General features: G+C 43.9%; 1 protein-coding gene across 2 annotated transcripts in view; it reads left to right on the top strand.

The window, feature by feature from the left end:
• Positions 1–1,286: 1,286 nt before the first annotated feature.
• Positions 1,287–19,473, top strand: part of ptpn11a (protein tyrosine phosphatase non-receptor type 11a) — a 37,322-nt gene continuing 19,135 nt past the window's right edge. For both annotated transcript variants that reach the window (XR_014620254.1, XM_084324604.1), the window contains exons 1-8: positions 1,287–1,555; positions 4,322–4,444; positions 5,195–5,389; positions 9,475–9,685; positions 11,514–11,633; positions 16,935–17,048; positions 18,044–18,140; positions 18,785–18,882. Coding sequence is in view for 1 of the 2 variants with exons in the window: in XM_084324604.1 (XP_084180730.1) it covers positions 1,542–1,555; positions 4,322–4,444; positions 5,195–5,389; positions 9,475–9,685; positions 11,514–11,633; positions 16,935–17,048; positions 18,044–18,140; positions 18,785–18,882 (972 nt within the window). In the remaining variant the exon portion in view is untranslated. The remainder of the gene's footprint in view (positions 1,556–4,321; positions 4,445–5,194; positions 5,390–9,474; positions 9,686–11,513; positions 11,634–16,934; positions 17,049–18,043; positions 18,141–18,784; positions 18,883–19,473) is intronic.

The following is a 19,473-nucleotide window of genomic DNA, read 5'->3' as shown; positions in this document are numbered from 1 at the left end:
TCATTTGCATAAATTAGGAAGAGTAGCGGTCCTAGTATGCTTCCTTGTGGAACACCACAGCTCACTGTGAGGGGGGGGGGGGTAGAGTACCGTTTACCTCTACCATCTGTTCTCTCCCCTCCAGGTAGGATTGCATCCAGCTCACTGATGAGCTATCAAAACCAATTGCTTTTAGCTTGTCCATCAGAATGGAGTGATTGACAGTGTCGAAGGCCTTTTGTAGGTCCAGCATGACCATGCCGCAGTATTTGCCCGCGTCCACCTCTTGTTAAAGTTAAAGACAGTAGAGCTTGAGTACTTTCGATAGGGCTTTGATTCAAACCCCCTCAATGTACAGTGATTCAAACCCCCTCAATGTACAGTTTCTGCACATTGATTTTTTTCCGTAGCCTATGTTTGCGAAGACGCTCTCTGATTGACTAGCCGCGTACAGCGAAGACCCTCTCTGATTGGTTTAGCGCCGAAGGGTCTCTTCCGCCTTGTACATATATATTAGGCGTGTTCGAGATTGATTTCGGCTCGCCTCGAAAGTAGACGAGAGTAGCCGAGTGAAGCCGGGGGAGTAGTCAGAACGTCGGACACTTCAGATTTCACAAGAGTTTTGATTGATTGATAAGTTTATTAACAGATTGCAGAATGGGTACAGTACAGTACAGCTCAATACATACAATTGTTAAGGGGATGCAGACCAGAGAAAGACTTTCGTCTTGTTTACAGCTACAGCTACTCTCGTCTACTTTCGAGGCGAGCCGAAATCAATCTCGAACATGCCTAGGTACTGTGGAGCCTCGCTCTGAAGGCTGTGCGTGGCTCGCTCCCGCGAGAGTTCCGCGCCTCGTCTCTTCAGATTTTCAGAGCAAGTCAGACAACATTCTAACCGTCATGCAACGCGCTTGGCAAGGCCGTAGTAAAACCTGCGCAGATCTGCGTCCGCCTCGCCAATCTCGAACACGCCTATTCTCTGCTTCAAAGTGGTTATGCTTTATCCCACTTTCGAAGTGGGTTATGCTTAGAGTTAGGGTTAGGGTTAAGGTTAGGGTTAGGGAACAACATATCAATTGTTGTTGAATATGCGGAAGAGACCCTTCGGCGCTAAACCAATCAGAGAGGGTCTTCGCTGTACGCGGCTAGCCAATCAGAGAGCGTCTTCGCAAACATAGGCTACGAAAAAAATCACGCGACGCTCACGCCGTTATATCCCGTGTCGCATGTTTGATGACGTCACGCTCCGACAACACTCACCCGTGTCGCATGTTTGGCGACGTCACGGCCCGACACTAGTCTGAAGAAGAAGTGTCCTGAAGGCCTCTCTAACTCAGGGACTTGTTGTTGTCGCTGTTATTAAATATTACAGTACATTGACCCCCCGCTGCCCAGCTGTCTGTGGGGTGTAGCAGTACAGTAGTAGTGTGGTTACTGTAGTACAGTACTGTGCGCCTCTGAAGCGGACAGAAGAACACAGTTAGCGACGCCGAGCAGCGAACTAAACCGCAACTATTGCGAACTCCGAGCGCGGCGGCGGCGGTGAGGAGCGGAGAAGGATGACGTCTCGCAGGTAAAGAGTCTGAGTTCAGGACCTGATCTCTCACCTCCAGCTCGTTAACACTCATCACGTCTCCAGCTACTAACTAACTAACTAACACCGTGTCTGTTGATGACATGTCGACGGTGTAAACATCACCGTGGAGCCGACAAACACACACCGGCAGACTCACTCACAGCCCAGAGCGCATTAGCTTAGCGTTAGCTACTAACACACAGCTATTAGGCTAACGTTGTGTTTTAATGAGTCTGACTGACTTTAATAACTTTAAACGTAGTGTCGGTAAGTAGATGTACAGTGTACAGTTATTGTATTGTAGGTGTACAGTTGTACAGTTATTGTATTGTTAATGGTAGGTGTACAGTTATTGTATTGTAGGTGTACAGTTATTGTATTGTAGTTGTACAGTTATTGTATTGTATTGTAGGTGTACAGTTATTGTATTGTAGGTGTACAGTTGTACAGTTATTGTATTGTAGTTGTACAGTTATTGTATTGTAGTTGTACAGTTGTACAGTTATTGTATTGTAGTTGTACAGTTGTACAGTTATTGTATTGTATTGTAGTTGTACAGTTATTGTATTGTATTGTAGTTGTACAGTTATTGTATTGTATTGTAGGTGTACAGTTATTGTATTGTATTGTAGTTGTACAGTTATTGTATTGTATTGTAGGTGTACAGTTATTGTATTGTAGGTGTACAGTTGTACAGTTATTGTATTGTAGTTGTACAGTTATTGTATTGTAGTTGTACAGTTGTACAGTTATTGTATTGTAGTTGTACAATTATTGTATTGTATTGTAGTTGTACAGTTATTGTATTGTATTGTAGTTGTACAGTTATTGTATTGTATTGTAGGTGTACAGTTATTGTATTGTATTGTAGGTGTACAGTTGTACAGTTATTGTAGTTGTACAGTTGTACAGTTATTGTATTGTAGTTGTACAGTTGTACAGTTATTGTATTGTAGTTGTACAGTTATTGTATTGTAGGTGTACAGTTATTGTATTGTATTGTAGGTGTACAGTTATTGTATTGTATTGTAGGTGTACAGTTGTACAGTTATTGTAGTTGTACAGTTGTACAGTTATTGTATTGTAGTTGTACAGTTGTACAGTTATTGTAGTTGTACAGTTGTACAGTTATTGTATTGTATTGTAGGTGTACAGTTATTGTATTGTATTGTAGTTGTACAGTTATTGTATTGTAGGTGTACAGTTATTGTATTGTATTGTAGGTGTACAGTTGTACAGTTATTGTATTGTAGTAGTTGTACAGTTATTGTATTGTAGGTGTACAGTTGTACAGTTATTGTATTGTAGGTGTACAGTTGTACACTGAGTCTGTACACCTACAATGTACAGTTTCTTCGTCAAATGTATATACTCTCTTTTTTAGACTATTTTTGTATCAAACAGTACTGTATATTTGTAAATCTGGTATGTCATAAATGTATAGATGTAGCAGTACTGTCTCTGTTTGTCGTGTGTGTCATATATGTTATGATCATAATGTACAGTCTCCTCCCCACTGTATGTATATTTCTCTCCCACCCACCCACCCCTCCTAATGTACAGTCTCCTCTCCTCCCCATCATATGTATATTGTTTAACCTTTATTTACCCAGGGTAGGTTCGCTGAGCACAGATGCTCTTTTTCAGCTACGCCCTGCTTCACATTCACACAGTTCCATTCATACCTGGGAGCTGCCCAGTACAACCACAGTCTGACACCATTGGCCACTGAGCAACTCCACTGGAGCAGTTGGGGGTTAAGTGCCTTGCTCAAGGGCACTTCAGCGGCAGATTTTTCCTGCCGGTCCCGGGGATCGAACCGGCGACTCTGTCGGGATCTATTCTATGGCTAACAGTACTGTATATTTGCATATCGTATATGTCACAAATGTAACAGTACTAAATACCTGTATGTCATTTACTCATTTGTCATGTATGTCCCTATGCCATAAATGTCATGTATGTTGTGTATGTCATAAATGTCACTATGAATTGAAAATGGGGGACCCTGATGTAAACAAGACCAACGTCTTTCTCTGGTCTGCATCCCCTTAATAACAATTGTGTGTATTGAGCCGTACTGTATTGTACCCATTCTGCAATCTGTTAAATAAAGTTTTCATTCATTCATTCATTCAGGAATTGAAAATGGGGGACCCTGATGTAAACAAGACGAAAGTCTTTCTCTGGTCTGCATCCCCTTAACAATTGTGTGTATTGAGCTGTACTGTATTGTACCCATTCTGCAATCGGTTAATAACATGTTCAATCAATCAATAGATGACGTTACAGTGTGTGCAAGGTCGGCATGACTGTTTAGTAGTAAAGTGAAGTGTTAAAGTTGTCTATTCTGCATTAACTTGGTGCTCAGAAAACTTGACAACTAATGTTATTAATGGGGCAGCTAGCTTACAGAGTGGGCGTCCCCTGATTGATTGATTGAAAACTTTATTAACAGATTGCAGAATGGGTACAATACAGTACAGCTCAATACACACAATTGTTAAGGGGATGCAAACCAGAGAAAGACTTTCGTCTTGTTTACATCAGGGTCCCCCATTTTAAATTCATAGTCAAATGTCCCAATGTCATTGTAAAATGTCCCTTTCGGTGTCATTTCTTGTTGTGGACTATTGTTTACCACAACGTGAACGTGCATGGATATACTTTGTAGGGATGTTGGATTGAAATTCTGTCTGTGATAAAAAAAAAAACGAAATAAATGCAAGCCACCAAATTTAACCTGAGGTTCCCCCCTGCCAGGTGGTTCCACCCGAACATCACAGGTGTGGAGGCTGAGAATCTACTATTGACCCGAGGGGTCGATGGAAGCTTCTTGGCTCGACCCAGCAAGAGTAACCCCGGAGACTTCACTCTCTCTGTAAGGTGAGTGTTGATTTCACACTGACGTTATTCGAGATTGTTTGGCGCCTTGACACATAAATCTTATGTAGGAGGGGAGCTCCAGTAGCTCACCGCGTACCTCGGACGCTATTTCGGCGTCGGGGACAACCGTGCGCGTCACGGATCTGGGGTACACGAGTTCGACTCCCGGACTCGCCGTATTTTCTCAGTGTCTTTCCCCCGATCTATACCCTATTCAACCTGTTTCTGTCGGTCATGCTTGACCAGAAAAAGCGATAAACGCTAAAAGAACCAGCTGACTGGTCAAAGTTAAAAAAAAAAAAAAAATCTTATGTAGGAACAGAAGCTACCTACTAGTCAGACTCGTCAAGTCTCTCTCGTCAATCCACTTTCCGATTTGCTGCTCCTTCAATTGGAACGAGATGCAAAATACTTTGATCCCCCCCCTCACTACTTTTAAGGTCAATATCACAGAGTTGTTTATACACACCTGCAACTGCCACCCAGCCTTTTAACTAATTTGTCTGTTCTGCTTCATGTTTGGTGTGTGTTTTAATTATTTCCCTTACCTCTGTGACGTATGTATCCTCTGTCTCTGTTCTATTTAATTTCTTTGTCCTCCTCTTTCCCTGTTTCCCTTCGAGAGGTCCTTTTGTCCGTCATTGTAAATTAGAACAAGTTCTTAATTGACCTGCCTGGTTAAATATAATGGTTAAATAAAACCGACGATATTCCTCCTCTCTACATACGGGTTGTGTTTTTTTTCTGCAGGCGAAATGGAGCGGTCACCCACATTAAGATACAGAACACGGGGGACTATTATGATCTCTACGGTGGAGAGAAGTTCGCCACGCTGGCCGAACTGGTGCAGTATTACATGGAGCACCACGGGCAGCTGAAGGAAAAGAACGGAGATGTCATCGAACTCAAGTATCCTCTCAACTGTGCAGACCCCACCTCCGAGAGGTGAGCTGGGAGGTTCAGCCCTGGGAGGTTTACATTTACATTTAGTCATTTAGCTGACGCTTTTATCCAAAGCGACTGTACGACAAGTCCAGGGAGGTATAGCCCTGGGAGTTTCAGTTCTGGGAGGTTCATCTCTGGGAGGCTTGCTCAGACGTGAAGCAGCCGGCCTGTTCCAGGTTATGCTGAGGCCAACGAGACTAGTATTTTTACCAGCTCTATTATTACTACCGTGTCACCATCTCTCCCGAGGCCAGTGGAGGATGTAGAAGAGAGGGAGGGGCTTGGTGTGCTGGGTGTCACGGTTTGATGTAAACTCTATTCTCAATTCATCACGATTATCTCGTTGGATTTAGAGATTCTAGATTTGACATGAACCCCTCTGTGTTACAAAGCGTGAAGCCATAATATATTATTATTATTATCACAATTCACTGAAGATTTAAATTGTGGATTTTAGGAATTCGTGAATCGATTTTTAATCTCGGAAGATAGATTCTTGATCGATTTGGATTCACTTCATTGCCACAACAAAGCACAGCGAAATACAGTTGACATCCAACCAGAGTACAAGTAGTCAAGTCAACTTTATTTATAGAGCAGGTTTAAAAACAACTGTTGACCAGTGCTGCTGTACAAGGCCTTATAAATAGGGATGCACCGAAATTTCGGCCACCGAAAGTTTTCGGCCGAAAATGGCAAAAAATGTCCTTTCGGCTTTCAGCCGAAAGAGTTTTTTCACCGAAAATATATCACCGAAACAGAAACAAAGTGTAACCTAACGCGTGTTGTTGTGATGATGTCGCGCTGTCGGGAGTCGCGCTGTTTCTATGTAAACTCTGCGCGCAACGCGTCCAATAAATGCGTCTTTAACATGCTTTATATCCTTATTTACTATATGCCCGTCGCGGTTAATCACTGAGTGATCTAATATGCATATTCTTCAGAGCGAGAGGGGGGGGGGATTGTGTTTCTCACATTGGCGCTGTCTGTCGTTGATAATATTATCTGAAGAGCATTATTATTATCATTCTCGAGCATACACGTCGCACGTCTACTGTGCCGAGTCAAGAGAGCACATTCATCTGGGGACTAGAAAGGTGCGCTCAGTAGAGCACAGATGTCCGCCGCGGCAGCCAGAGAAAAGATGGAATTAATGTACTGTATGCATTCAGAAGTGCTGAATTAATGTTTTATGGACCCATAATAGTGATTATTTATTATTTAAGTAAAGTTTTGCCATAATCATATATTTTTCCATAATCATAATGTTCCACAACATTGGTAAAAAAAAATTCTATTCTATGAATCATTTTCGGCCTTTCGGCATTCGGTTTTCGGCCAACTCTTTCCTATTTTCGGTATCGGTTTCGGCCAAGAATTTCCCATTCGGTGCATCCCTACTTATAAATAATAACATTCAAATACGGTAAAGCAGGCATACAAAGATCGGTACATAGAAGAGATATTATACACTGACTGTATACAAGCAACACAAAACCCACTAAGAAGAATGAAACGCTAGTGAATAGAACTATGCTTTAAATCGAGACTTGAAAGAATGGACGGATGGGGCGAGTCTTGATGGAAGAGGGAAGGCTATTCCATAGTCTAGGGGCTGTAACTGCGAAAGCACGGCCCTCATCTCAGTTTGAGTTTTGAGTGGAATAGCAGCAAAGTATACAGACATGGTAAATAGATGAGCTAATAATTGATAAATAGGTTAATGAATAAATAGATACAAGTATGCATACTGTACATATGGATGTGCATAGTGTGTAGATAGATGGGTAAACTCTACAGTGCCATTTAGAATAGAATATACTTTATTGTCATTATACTTGCGTACAACGAGATCAGGGACTCGAACTTAAGGTGCTGGTAATAGAAAATAAGCATAAAATCACTATACTATACAATGATACTATACACACAACAAGTAATACAAAATAAATATAATATCACAATACTATACAATATGATACTATACACACAACAAGTAATACAAAATAAATATAAAATCACAATACTATACAATATGATACTATACACACAACAAGTAATACAAAATAAATATAAAATCACAATACTATACAATATGATACTATACACACAAGTAATACAAAATAAATATAATATCACAATACTATACAATATGATACTATATACTAGGGCTGACCCCTATTAGTCGATTAGTCGACTAATCGGTCGAAAGGAGCCGTAGTCGACTGCCAACCTCTTAGTCGAATAAAAAAAAAAAAAGATTAAAAATATATATATATATTTTTTTATCATTCTTTCCAAAAGAAAAGAGGCCTAGAAGTGTGGCTAACGCTAATGGCACGCATACCAGAGGCTAACTGCCTAAGAAAACAGGCACAGAGGCACTGAAAGAGGATTTCACCATCTAATGAACACACTAGACTAGACAACTATCAAGATGTATCCATCAGTGGACCAATTGCATGCTTTTGCAGAGGACAAGAAGCCTTCAGTCGACTCCTTCAGACATTAAGCACCCCCCACAGCCCAAATGGAATGATACAAAAAAAAAATATAATAATAATAATAATATATATATATATATATTTTTTTTAGTCGACTAACGGCAAATTTTGGCCAATCATAGTCGACTATCCAAATCCTTAGTTGGGGACAGCCCTACTATATACACACAAGTAATACAAAAGAAACATAATATCACAATACTATACAATATGAAATTATACAAATGAGTAATAAAAAAGAAACAATGTCACAATACTATACAATATACAACAGTCACAGTGTCAGACAGTAGTGGGTAGATGATTGCACTTGTGAATATAGCACTAGTGGAAAGCAGAGGAGTGAGACGTGGAGCTAATAGCACTAGTGGAAAGCAGAGGGGTGAGACGTGGAGCTAATAGCACTAGTGGAAAGCAGAGGAGTGAGACGTGGAGCTAATAGCACTAGTGGAAAGCAGAGGAGTGAGACGCGGAGCTAATAGCACTAGTGGAAAGCAGAGGAGTGAGATGCGGAGCTAATAGCACTAGTGGAAAGCAGAGGAGTGAGACGTGGAGGTAATAGCACTAGTGGAAAGCAGAGGGGTGAGACGTGGAGCTAATAGCACTAGTGGAAAGCAGAGGAGTGAGATGTGTGGAGGTAATAGCACTAGTGGAAAGCAGAGGAGTGAGATGTGGAGCTAATAGCACTAGTGGAAAGCAGAGGGGTGAGACGTGGAGCTAATAGCACTAGTGGAAAGCAGAGGAGTGAGATGTGTGGAGGTAATAGCACTAGTGGAAAGCAGAGGAGTGAGATGTGGAGGTAATAGCACTAGTGGAAAGCAGAGGAGTGAGATGTGGACCTAAATAGCACTAGTGGAAAGCAGAGGGGTGAGACGTGGAGCTAATAGCACTAGTGGAAAGCAGAGGAGTGAGACGTGGAGCTAATAGCACTAGTGGAAAGCAGAGGAGTGAGATGTGGAGGTAATAGTAGGACTGTCACCGACTAAGGATTTGGATGGTCGACTAGGATTGGCCAAAATTAGCCATTAGTCGACTATTGGTCGACTTAATTTTTTTTTTTTTTTTTTTTTTTAACATTTTTTATCATTCCATTTAGGCTGTGGGGGTGCTTAATGTCTGAAGGAGTCGACTGAAGGCTTCTTGTCCTCTGCAAAAGCATGCAATTGGTCCACTGATGGATACATCTTGATATTTGTCTTGTCTAGTGTGTTCATTAGATGAGTGAAATCCTCTTTTAGTGCCTCTGTGCCTGTTTTCTTAGGCAGTTAGCCTCTGGTATGCGTGCCATTAGCGTTAGCCACACTTCTAGGCCTCTTTTCTTCATTTTTTTTTTTTTTTTAATATTATATTCTACTAAGAGGTTGGCCAGTCGACTACGGCTCCTTTCGACCGATTAGTCGACTAATCGATTAATAGGGGTCAGCCCTAGGTAATAGCACTAGTGGAAAGCAGAGGAGAGTGAGATGTGGAGCTAATAGCACTAGTGGAAAGCAGAGGAGTGAGATGTGGAGCTAATAGCACTAGTGGAAAGCAGAGGAGTGAGACGTGGAGGTAACAGCACCAGTGTCTCTCCTCTCCCAGGTGGTTCCACGGCCACTTGTCGGGCCGGGAGGCGGAGAAGCTGCTGACGGAGAAAGGGAAGAACGGCAGCTTCCTGGTGCGGGAGAGCCAGAGTCACCCCGGAGACTTCGTGCTCTCTGTGCGCACTGGGGACGACAAGACGGAGAGCAAGGCGACGGCGGACAGCGGCGACAACAAGCCCAAAGTCACGCACGTCATGATCCGCTGCCAGGTGACTGACGTGCTTCCTCTCTCTCTCTGCACCTCCCTCCGCCGTCGTCACTCCTTTCTGTCATCCCTCCTTTCTCTGTCATCTCTCCTTTCTGTCATCCCTCCTTTCTCTGTCATCTCTCCTTTCTCTGTCATCTCTCCTTTCTGTCATCCCTCCTTTCTCTGTCATCTCTCCTTTCTGTCATCTCTCCTTTCTGTCATCCCTCCTTTCTCTGTCATCTCTCCTTTCTGTCATCTCTCCTTTCTGTCATCCCTCCTTTCTGTCATCTCCTCTCTATTTCATCTCCTCTCTATTTCATCTCTCCTCTCTATTTCATCTCTCCTCTCTATTTCATCTCTCCTCTCTATTTCATCTCTCCTCTCTATTTCATCTCTCCTCTCTATTTCATCTCTCCTTTCTGCTGTCATCCCTCCTTTCTATCATCTCTCCTCTCTATTTCATCTCCTCTATTTCATCTCTCCTCTATTTTATCTCTCCTCTCTATTTAATCTCCTCTCTATTTCATCTCTCTTCTCTATTTCATCTCTCTTCTCTATTTCATCTCTCCTTTCTGTCATCTCTCCTCTATATCATCTCTTCTCTATATCATCTCTTCTCTCTATATCATATCTCTATCATCTCTCTTCTCTATATCATCTCTGCTGTCATCTCTTCTCTCTATATCATCTACTCTATATCATAGGGACATGGAAGTAAAACTGTATATTTTATACATACATGTACATGGGACCCAGTGCCTTTTTTAAGTCGTAGCTCAACATTGTATTGCAATTATCTATTATTTATTAACATGTCTATTTTATCATGTCTATTCTACTTATTTTATTTACTATTATTTACTATTTTATTCTTGCACAATCGTAGCGGGCATGGCCAACCGCATTTCACTGTATGCCCTGGTATGTATGTGATGAATAAACCTTCACTTCAAAGTCTCCTCCGGTTGGCCAGATCCCTAAGTCTATATGCGTGTCACGTGTAATTACAGGTACACAACATTTTTTATTTTTTTATCAAATTTTTCTCCCTTTTTCAATTTTTTCTCCCATCCCAATTCCACTGTGCCAATTCTTTCCCCCCCTGTCTTGAACGTTGCTCGCATGTGCCCCCCACTGTTCGGTTGTAGGGAGGATAGAAGCCTTGCATCACATGTCCCCTCTGATACACCAGGAGGCAGCCTGTCACATCTTTTCACCTGCCAGCGCGGACTCTCATTGGCGAGGTGTAACGTGTGGGAGGCTCACACTACCCCCGCCACTTCCTGTCTCTGCTGTGCAGGCATCCCCAACCGACCTGTAGGAGTCGCTGTCCACAACGTCCAGATGTCCGCAGCGCCACCCAGCCGCCCCACACAACATCTATCTCTGAAAGCTAAGTGGATCTTCCCAAAACGAGTCAATTTGAAACGGAAAGTAGAACTGCCTGCTACACACGGTGTGCTGCATTTAACGAGAGGTTTTCAACGAGCGCAAGTGTCATTTACCCAACTCTCGTGCAACAGAAATTGCTTTCCGTTTACTTCATCAAATCAAATTTATCTGTAAGGCCCGACAACACACGTTAATGTCCCCATGGGCCGGACACGTCTTCTTTAAACAAGTCAAGAAGAAACATCACGAATAAATCAACAACGAAACAAAAATCACCATGAAACCCAAAATAAAATGTAAAATAAATAAATGCAACACTCCCAGACATCCGCTCGCAGGGCGACGGGGACGGGCGTCCCTGGTTTAAGGAGTACGCTCCATTCAGAGACACGTCATCGCATGGCCGCCTGGTGTCGTTGTGCCGTGCCTGTTGCTAACGTGACGTTGTCATTATTCAGCACGACCTGAAGTACGACGTGGGTGGAGGGGAGAAGTTTGACTCCCTCACTGACCTGGTGGAGCACTACAAGAAGAACCCCATGGTGGAGACCTTAGGCACCGTGCTGCAGCTCAAACAGGTAACCTCCTCTACTGTCACACACGCAGCTCAAACAGGTCACCTCCTCTACTGTCACACACGCAGCTCAAACAGGTCACCTCCTCTACTGTCACACACGCAGCTCAAACAGGTCACCTCCTCTACTGTCACACACGCAGCTCAAACAGGTAACCTCCTCTACTGTCACACACGCAGCTCAAACACGTAACCTCCTCTACTGTCACACACGCAGCTCAAACAGGTAACCTCCTCTACTGTCACACACGCAGCTCAAACAGGTCACCTCCTCTACTGTCACACACGCAGCTCAAACAGGTAACCTCCTCTACTGTCGCACACGCAGCTCAAACAGGTAACCTCCTCTACTGTCACACACGCAGCTCAAACAGGTAACCTCCTCTACTGTCACACACGCAGCTCAAACAGGTAACCTCATCTACTGTCACACACGCAGCTCAAACAGGTCACCTCCTCTACTGTCACACACGCAGCTCAAACACATAACCTCCTCTACTGTCGCACACGCAGTTCAAACAGGTAACCTCCTCTACTGTCACACACGCAGCTCAAACAGGTAACCTCCTCTACTGTCACACACGCAGCTCAAACAGGTAACCTCCTCTACTGTCACACACCCAGCTCAAACAGGTAACCTCCTCTACTGTCACACACGCAGCTCAAACAGGTAACCTCCTCTACTGTCACACACGCAGCTCAAACAGGTAACCTCCTCTACTGTCACACACGCAGCTCAAACAGGTAACCTCCTCTACTGTCACACACGCAGCTCAAACAGGTAACCTCCTCTACTGTCACACGCAGCTCAAACAGGTAACCTCCTCTACTGTCACACGCAGCTCAAACAGGTAACCTCCTCTACTGTCACACACGCAGCTCAAACAGGTAACCTCATCTACTGTCACACACGCAGCTCAAACAGGTCACCTCCTCTACTGTCACACACGCAGCTCAAACAGGTCACCTCCTCTACTGTCACACACGCAGCTCAAACAGGTAACCTCCTCTACTGTCACACACGCAGCTCAAACAGGTAACCTCCTCTACTGTCACACACGCAGCTCAAACAGGTAACCTCCTCTACTGTCACACACGCAGCTCAAACAGGTAACCTCCTCTACTGTCACACGCAGCTCAAACAGGTAACCTCCTCTACTGTCACACGCAGCTCAAACAGGTCACCTCCTCTACTGTCACACACGCAGCTCAAACAGGTCACCTCCTCTACTGTCACACACGCAGCTCAAACAGGTAACCTCACACCTCCTCTACTGTCACACACGCAGCTCAAACAGGTAACCTCCTCTACTGTCACACACGCAGCTCAAACAGGTAACCTCACACCTCTACTGTCACACACGCAGCTCAAACAGGTAACCTGCTCTACTGTCACACACGCAGCTCAAACAGGTCACCTCCTCTACTGTCACACGCAGCTCAAACAGGTAACCTCCTCTACTGTCACACACGCAGCTCAAACAGGTAACCTCCTCTACTGTCACACACGCAGCTCAAACAGGTAACCTCCTCTACTGTCACACACGCAGCTCAAACAGGTAACCTCCTCTACTGTCACACACGCAGCTCAAACAGGTAACCTCACACCTCCTCTACTGTCACACATGCAGCTCAAACAGGTTACCTCCTCTACTGTCACACGCAGCTCAAACAGGTAACCTCCTCTACTGTCACACACGCAGCTCAAACAGGTAACCTCCTCTACTGTCACACACGCAGCTCAAACAGGTAACCTCCTCTACTGTCACACACGCAGCTCAAACAGGTAACCTCCTCTACTGTCACACACGCAGCTCAAACAGGTAACCTCCTCTACTGTCACACACGCAGCTCAAACAGGTAACCTCACACCTCTACTGTCACACACGCAGCTCAAACAGGTCACCTCCTCTACTGTCACACACGCAGCTCAAACAGGTAACCTCCTCTACTGTCACACACGCAGCTCAAACAGGTAACCTCCTCTACTGTCACACACGCAGCTCAAACAGGTAACCTCCTCTACTGTCGCACACGCAGCTCAAACAGGTAACCTCTACTGTCACACACGCAGCTCAAACAGGTAACCTCCTCTACTGTCACACACGCAGCTCAAACAGGTCACCTCCTCTACTGTCGCACACGCAGCTCAAACAGGTCACCTCCTCTACTGTCACACACGCAGCTCAAACAGGTAACCTCCTCTACTGTCACACACGCAGCTCAAACAGGTAACCACCTCTACTGTCACACACGCAGCTCAAACAGGTAACCTCACACCTCCTCTACTGTCACACACGCAGCTCAAACAGGTAACCTCACACCTCTACGGTCACACACGCAGCTCAAACAGGTCACCTCCTCTACTGTCACACACGCAGCTCAAACAGGTCACCTCCTCTACTGTCACACACGCAGCTCAAACAGGTAACCTCCTCTACTGTCACACACGCAGCTCAAACAGGTAACCTCTACTGTCACACACGCAGCTCAAACAGGTCACCTCCTCTACTGTCACACACGCAGCTCAAACAGGTAACCTCCTCTACTGTCGCACACGCAGCTCAAACAGGTAACCTCCTCTACTGTCGCACACGCAGCTCAAACAGGTAACCTCACACCTCTACTGTCACACACGCAGCTCAAACAGGTAACCTCCTCTACTGTCACACACGCAGCTCAAACAGGTAACCTGCTCTACTGTCGCACACGCAGCTCAAACAGGTAACCTCCTCTACTGTCACACACGCAGCTCAAACAGGTCACCTCTACTGTCGCACACGCAGCTCAAACAGGTAACCTCCTCTACTGTCGCACACGCAGCTCAAACAGGTCACCTCCTCTACTGTCGCACACGCAGCTCAAACAGGTAACCTCCTCTACTGTCACACACGCAGCTCAAACAGGTAACCTCCTCTACTGTCACACACGCAGCTCAAACAGGTCACCTCCTCTACTGTCACACACGCAGCTCAAACAGGTCACCTCCTCTACTGTCACACACACAGCTCAAACAGGTAACCTCACACCTCTACTGTCACACACGCAGCTCAAACAGGTAACCTCACACCTCTACTGTCACACACGCAGCTCAAACAGGTAACCTCACACCTCCTCTACTGTCACACACGCAGCTAGTGATGCACCGATGTGAAAATTGTGGCCGATACCGATAACCGATATTAATATTGCTGTTCTGGCCGATACCGATATTTAACTATGTCGATATCTCTGTATAGAAAACACTTTTTTTATGATAATCAAATAAAGAGCTATTTTCCGAAACGCATATTTTTTTAATCTTTTGTAACTTATTTTCAGAAATTACTGATATTTTGAAACTATTTAAGACCAAAACATGTATATATAAAAAAAAAAAAGATAAAAAAATCGTGATATCGGACCGATACCATGTGTAAGAAAATGACCATATCGGCCGATATTATATCGGCGGCCGATATATCGTGCATCATACACGCAGCTCAAACACGTAACCTCCTCTAGACTGGCCCCTCCTCACACACCTCTACTGACAGGATATCAGTTTTCCATCTAAAGGGAGTTGCCAGATTGATGCGTTTTGTACATTCGTTGGACAAGTATCCCTTTGGACGAGACGGAAAGTCCAGACGGTGAAAACGCATTGGAACTGACCGATTACTGCTATATATACTGTATATGTATATCAAATCAAATCAAATCAAATTTATTTGTAAGGCCCGACAACACACGTTAATGTCCCCATGGGCCGGACTCGTCTTCTTTAAACGAGTCAAGAAGAAACATCACAATAAGTCAAGAACAAAACAAGAACACCATACAGTCAAAAAAAAATTAAATAAACAAAATAAATGCAACACTCCCAGACGTACCCCACGCGGAGGTAAGGAAAAACTCACTAAAACCTACGTAGCAATAGGAAAAAAATGCACCACAGGCAATGTGGAGGAGAGAAACCTTAGAAGGGCCGTTCAAGGGGGGATCTCCCTTCTTAGATGTCGGTGATGGTAGTGTTGCAGTAAAACAGGCGAACAGTTGTTGGTAAGCATGCACTCGTGTGTGTAGTGAAACGCGGATAAGTGCATGCGATAGCAACTGAACATTTTGAAAGATTAAAGATAGAGCTGATAGCGGATCTATTTGAGGCAAAGGGGCGGCGCAGAGATATATATAATATATATTCTTACCATATCTGTCTGTACATACCTGCATACTGTATAGGCCTAATCCTTTTTTACATATCTGTAGATACTATATCGGCATTCCTATATCTGTACTTTATTGATCCCGAGGGGAAATTCAGCACCGCACACAGATTGCTCACACTAAACATTTACTTAGGTAGTCAAACATCACAAATAAAAATACAGTCAAGGATATAGATTCTAAAATATAACTGTATTTTTGGCTGTATATTTTAGAAGGTATATCCCCTTGACTGTGTTTTTATTCTTATTTGTGATTTTCTTTGACCACCTACCTACATGTTGTCACTGTGAGCGATCGATCTGTGGTGCTGAATTTCCCTCGGGATCAATAAAGTACTTTTATTGCGTCGTGCCGGTGAGTCTGTGTGCAAAGGCCACCGCGGGTCCAAACGACGACACGACCCGCCGCCCCGTGGTGCCCCCCTCTCACCGAGACGTGATGCCCGCTCCCTCACTCTGTCCTCCTGCCTATTCCAAGGTTCAAAACTAGGGATGTCCGATATTATCGGCCGATATTGGCATTAAAATGTGATATAGGAAAATATCTTATCGGTTAAAAAAAATAAAAAACGTTTTTTTAATTTGTTTACATTTCTATAACCTTTATTTACCCAGGCTGAGCCACCTTCACAGCTAAAATGCATCAGTAGCCGACACAATTTTAAGAAAAAAGTCAAATCATGGCTCCTCGACAATGTCCAAAACTAGATTTAAAAAAATGCATGAAAATGTTGTCTGTGGCTACGTCTGTACTGCATTTAAAATGTTCATGTGTATGTAGTTTGTCAAATTGTTATTTATCGTCATGTTTTGTATCGTGTGTCTCTCTGAGACCAAGGACCACAATGGAAATAAGTCTTGACTTTTTTGTGTAGCATCCTTGACGTTTGTCTGGAATCTTGTATTTTTTTTTTTAAATGTCTAATAAAATCAAATCAAATCACTCACGCTTCTCATCGAGACACGACGTGTTTCTCTCCCTGAGGGAGACGACATCTGTCCGCTCCCTCACTCTCTCCGACACTTAAGTCAATTGAACATTTCCTGATTACGACGCTAAAGAAAGTGTCATTCTGTCTCCTCGTCCTCCTCCGCAGCCCCTGAACACGACGCGCATCAACGCCGCGGAGATCGAGAGTCGAGTGCGAGAGCTGAGCAAGCTGGCCGAGGCCACCGACAAGGTCAAGCAGGGCTTCTGGGAGGAGTTTGAGGTAAGAGACCACTGGCTGAGGCCTTGCAAGTAGAAATATACTATGTCTATACTACTACCTACTAGGGCTGACCCCGATTAGTCGATTAGTCGACAAATCGGTCGAAAGGCGCCGTAGTCGACTAACCAACCTCTTAGTCGAATAGTAAAAAAGAAAAAAATAATAATAATATTTTTTAAATTTATAAATTTGTTATCATCCTTTCCAAAAGAAAAGAGGCCTAGAAGCGTGGCTAACGCTAATGGCGCGCATACCAGAGGCTAACTGCCTACGAAAACAGGCACAGAGGCACTGAAAGAGGATTTCACCATCTAATGAACACACTAGTCTAGACAAATATCAAGATGTATCCATCAGTGGACCAATTGCATGCTTTTGCAGAGGACAAGAAGCCTTCAGTCGACTCCTTCAGACATTAAGCACCCCCCACAGCCCAAATGCAATGATAAAAAAATAATAATAATAATAAAAAAAATATATTATATATATATATATATATATTTTTTAGTCAACCTATAGTCGACTAACGGCAAATTTTGGCCAATCATAGTCGACCATCCAAATCCTTAGTCGGGGACAGCCCTACTACCTACTATGCAAATATGTCTATATTACTACCTACTACTATGCTAATATGTCTATACTACTACCTACTATACTAATATGTCTATACTACTACCTACTATGCTAATTTGTCTATATTACTACCTACTATGCTAATTTGTCTATACGACTATGCTAATATGCCTACCACTACCTACTATACTAATATGTATTTACTACTACTATACACTCAAGACTGTAGCACTCAAGTTCAACACTGTTTGTCTACAATCTCACTGACCTTTAGCTGCCAGAGTTGTACCTTCCTCCTGCTGACATGTTAATCTACACAACCTGTGAGGTGCTTTGGATAAAAGCGTTCAGCTAACTAGTTGTTGTTAACAGCGTTGTGACGGTTGGATCTTCTTCTTCTTCTTCTTCTGCGTCTCCAGACGTTACAGCAGCAGGAGTGCAAGCTGCTCTACAGCCGCAAGGAGGGACAGAGACCAGAGAACAAGAACAAGAACAGATACAAGAACATCCTGCCTTGTGAGATCACTTCCTGTTCACTATCATCATAACTCCGCCTTCCGTTGTGTGTCGAGGTGTCGCTCCAGGGGGGGGGATCTGGACGGCGGGTCGCTGATGATGAGTGTCTCTTTCACGGACTGTGCTTCTCTCTCTCTCTGTCTGTCTGTCTGTCTGTCTGTCTGTCTGTCTGTCTGTCTGTCTGTCTGTCTGTCTGTCTGTCTGTCTGTCTGTCTCCCTCTCCCTCTCCCTCTCCCTCTCCCCCTCCCTCTCTCTCTCTCTCTCTCTCTCTCCCTCTCCCTCTCCCTCTCCCTCTCTCTCTCCCTCTCCCTCTCCCTCTCCCTCTCTCTCTCTCTCCTCTCCCTCTCCCTCTCCCTCTCCCTCTCCCTCTCCCTCTCCCTCTCCCTCTCTCTCTCTCTCTCTCTCTCTCTCTCTCTCTCTCTCTCTCTCTCTCTCTCTCTCTCTCTCTCCCTCTCCCTCTCCCTCTCCCTCTCTCTCTCTCTCTCTCTCTCTCTCTCTCTCTCTCTCTCTCTCCCTCTCCCTCTCCCTCTCCCTCTCCCTCTCCCTCTCCCTCTCCCTCTCCCTCTCCCTCTCCCTCTCCCTCTCCCTCTCCCTCTCCCTCTCCCTCTCCCTCTCCCTCTCCCTCTCTCTCTCTCTCTCTCTAGTCGACCACACCCGCGTGGTCCTGAACGACGGGGACATGAGCGAGCAGGGATCAGACTACATCAATGCCAACATCATCATGGTGGTGCCCGCCATCATGGTAACACTCCTATACAGATGTTTTATTATCCCCCTGTGTTACTGTATCACACTCCTATACAGATGTTTTATTATATACCTGTTACTGTATCACACTCCTATACAGATGTTTAGTGTTTTATTATCTACCTGTGTTATTGTATCACACTCATATACAGATGTTTTATTATCCACCTGTGTTACTGTATCACACTCCTATACAGATGTTTAGTGTTTTATTATCCACCTGTGTTACTGTATCACACTCCTATACAGATGTTTTATTATATACCTGTTACTGTATCACACTCCTATACAGATGTTTTATTATCTACCTGTTACTGTATCACACTCCTATACAGATGTTTAGTGTTTTATTATCTACCTGTGTTATTGTATCACACTCATATACAGATGTTTTATTATCCACCTGTGTTACTGTATCACACTCCTATACAGATGTTTAGTGTTTTATTATCCACCTGTGTTACTGTATCACACTCCTATACAGATGTTTTATTATCCACCTGTGTTACTGTATCACACTCCTATACAGATGTTTTATTATCCACCTGTGTTACTGTATCACACTCCTATACAGATGTTTAGTGTT

Source organism: Notolepis coatsorum, assembly GCF_963971535.1.
Source record: "Notolepis coatsorum genome assembly, chromosome: 11".
Lineage (NCBI taxonomy): Eukaryota > Metazoa > Chordata > Actinopteri > Aulopiformes > Paralepididae > Notolepis > Notolepis coatsorum.
The sequence above is the reverse complement of the archived record's forward strand: the minus strand, read 5'-3'. Positions and strand labels throughout refer to the sequence as shown.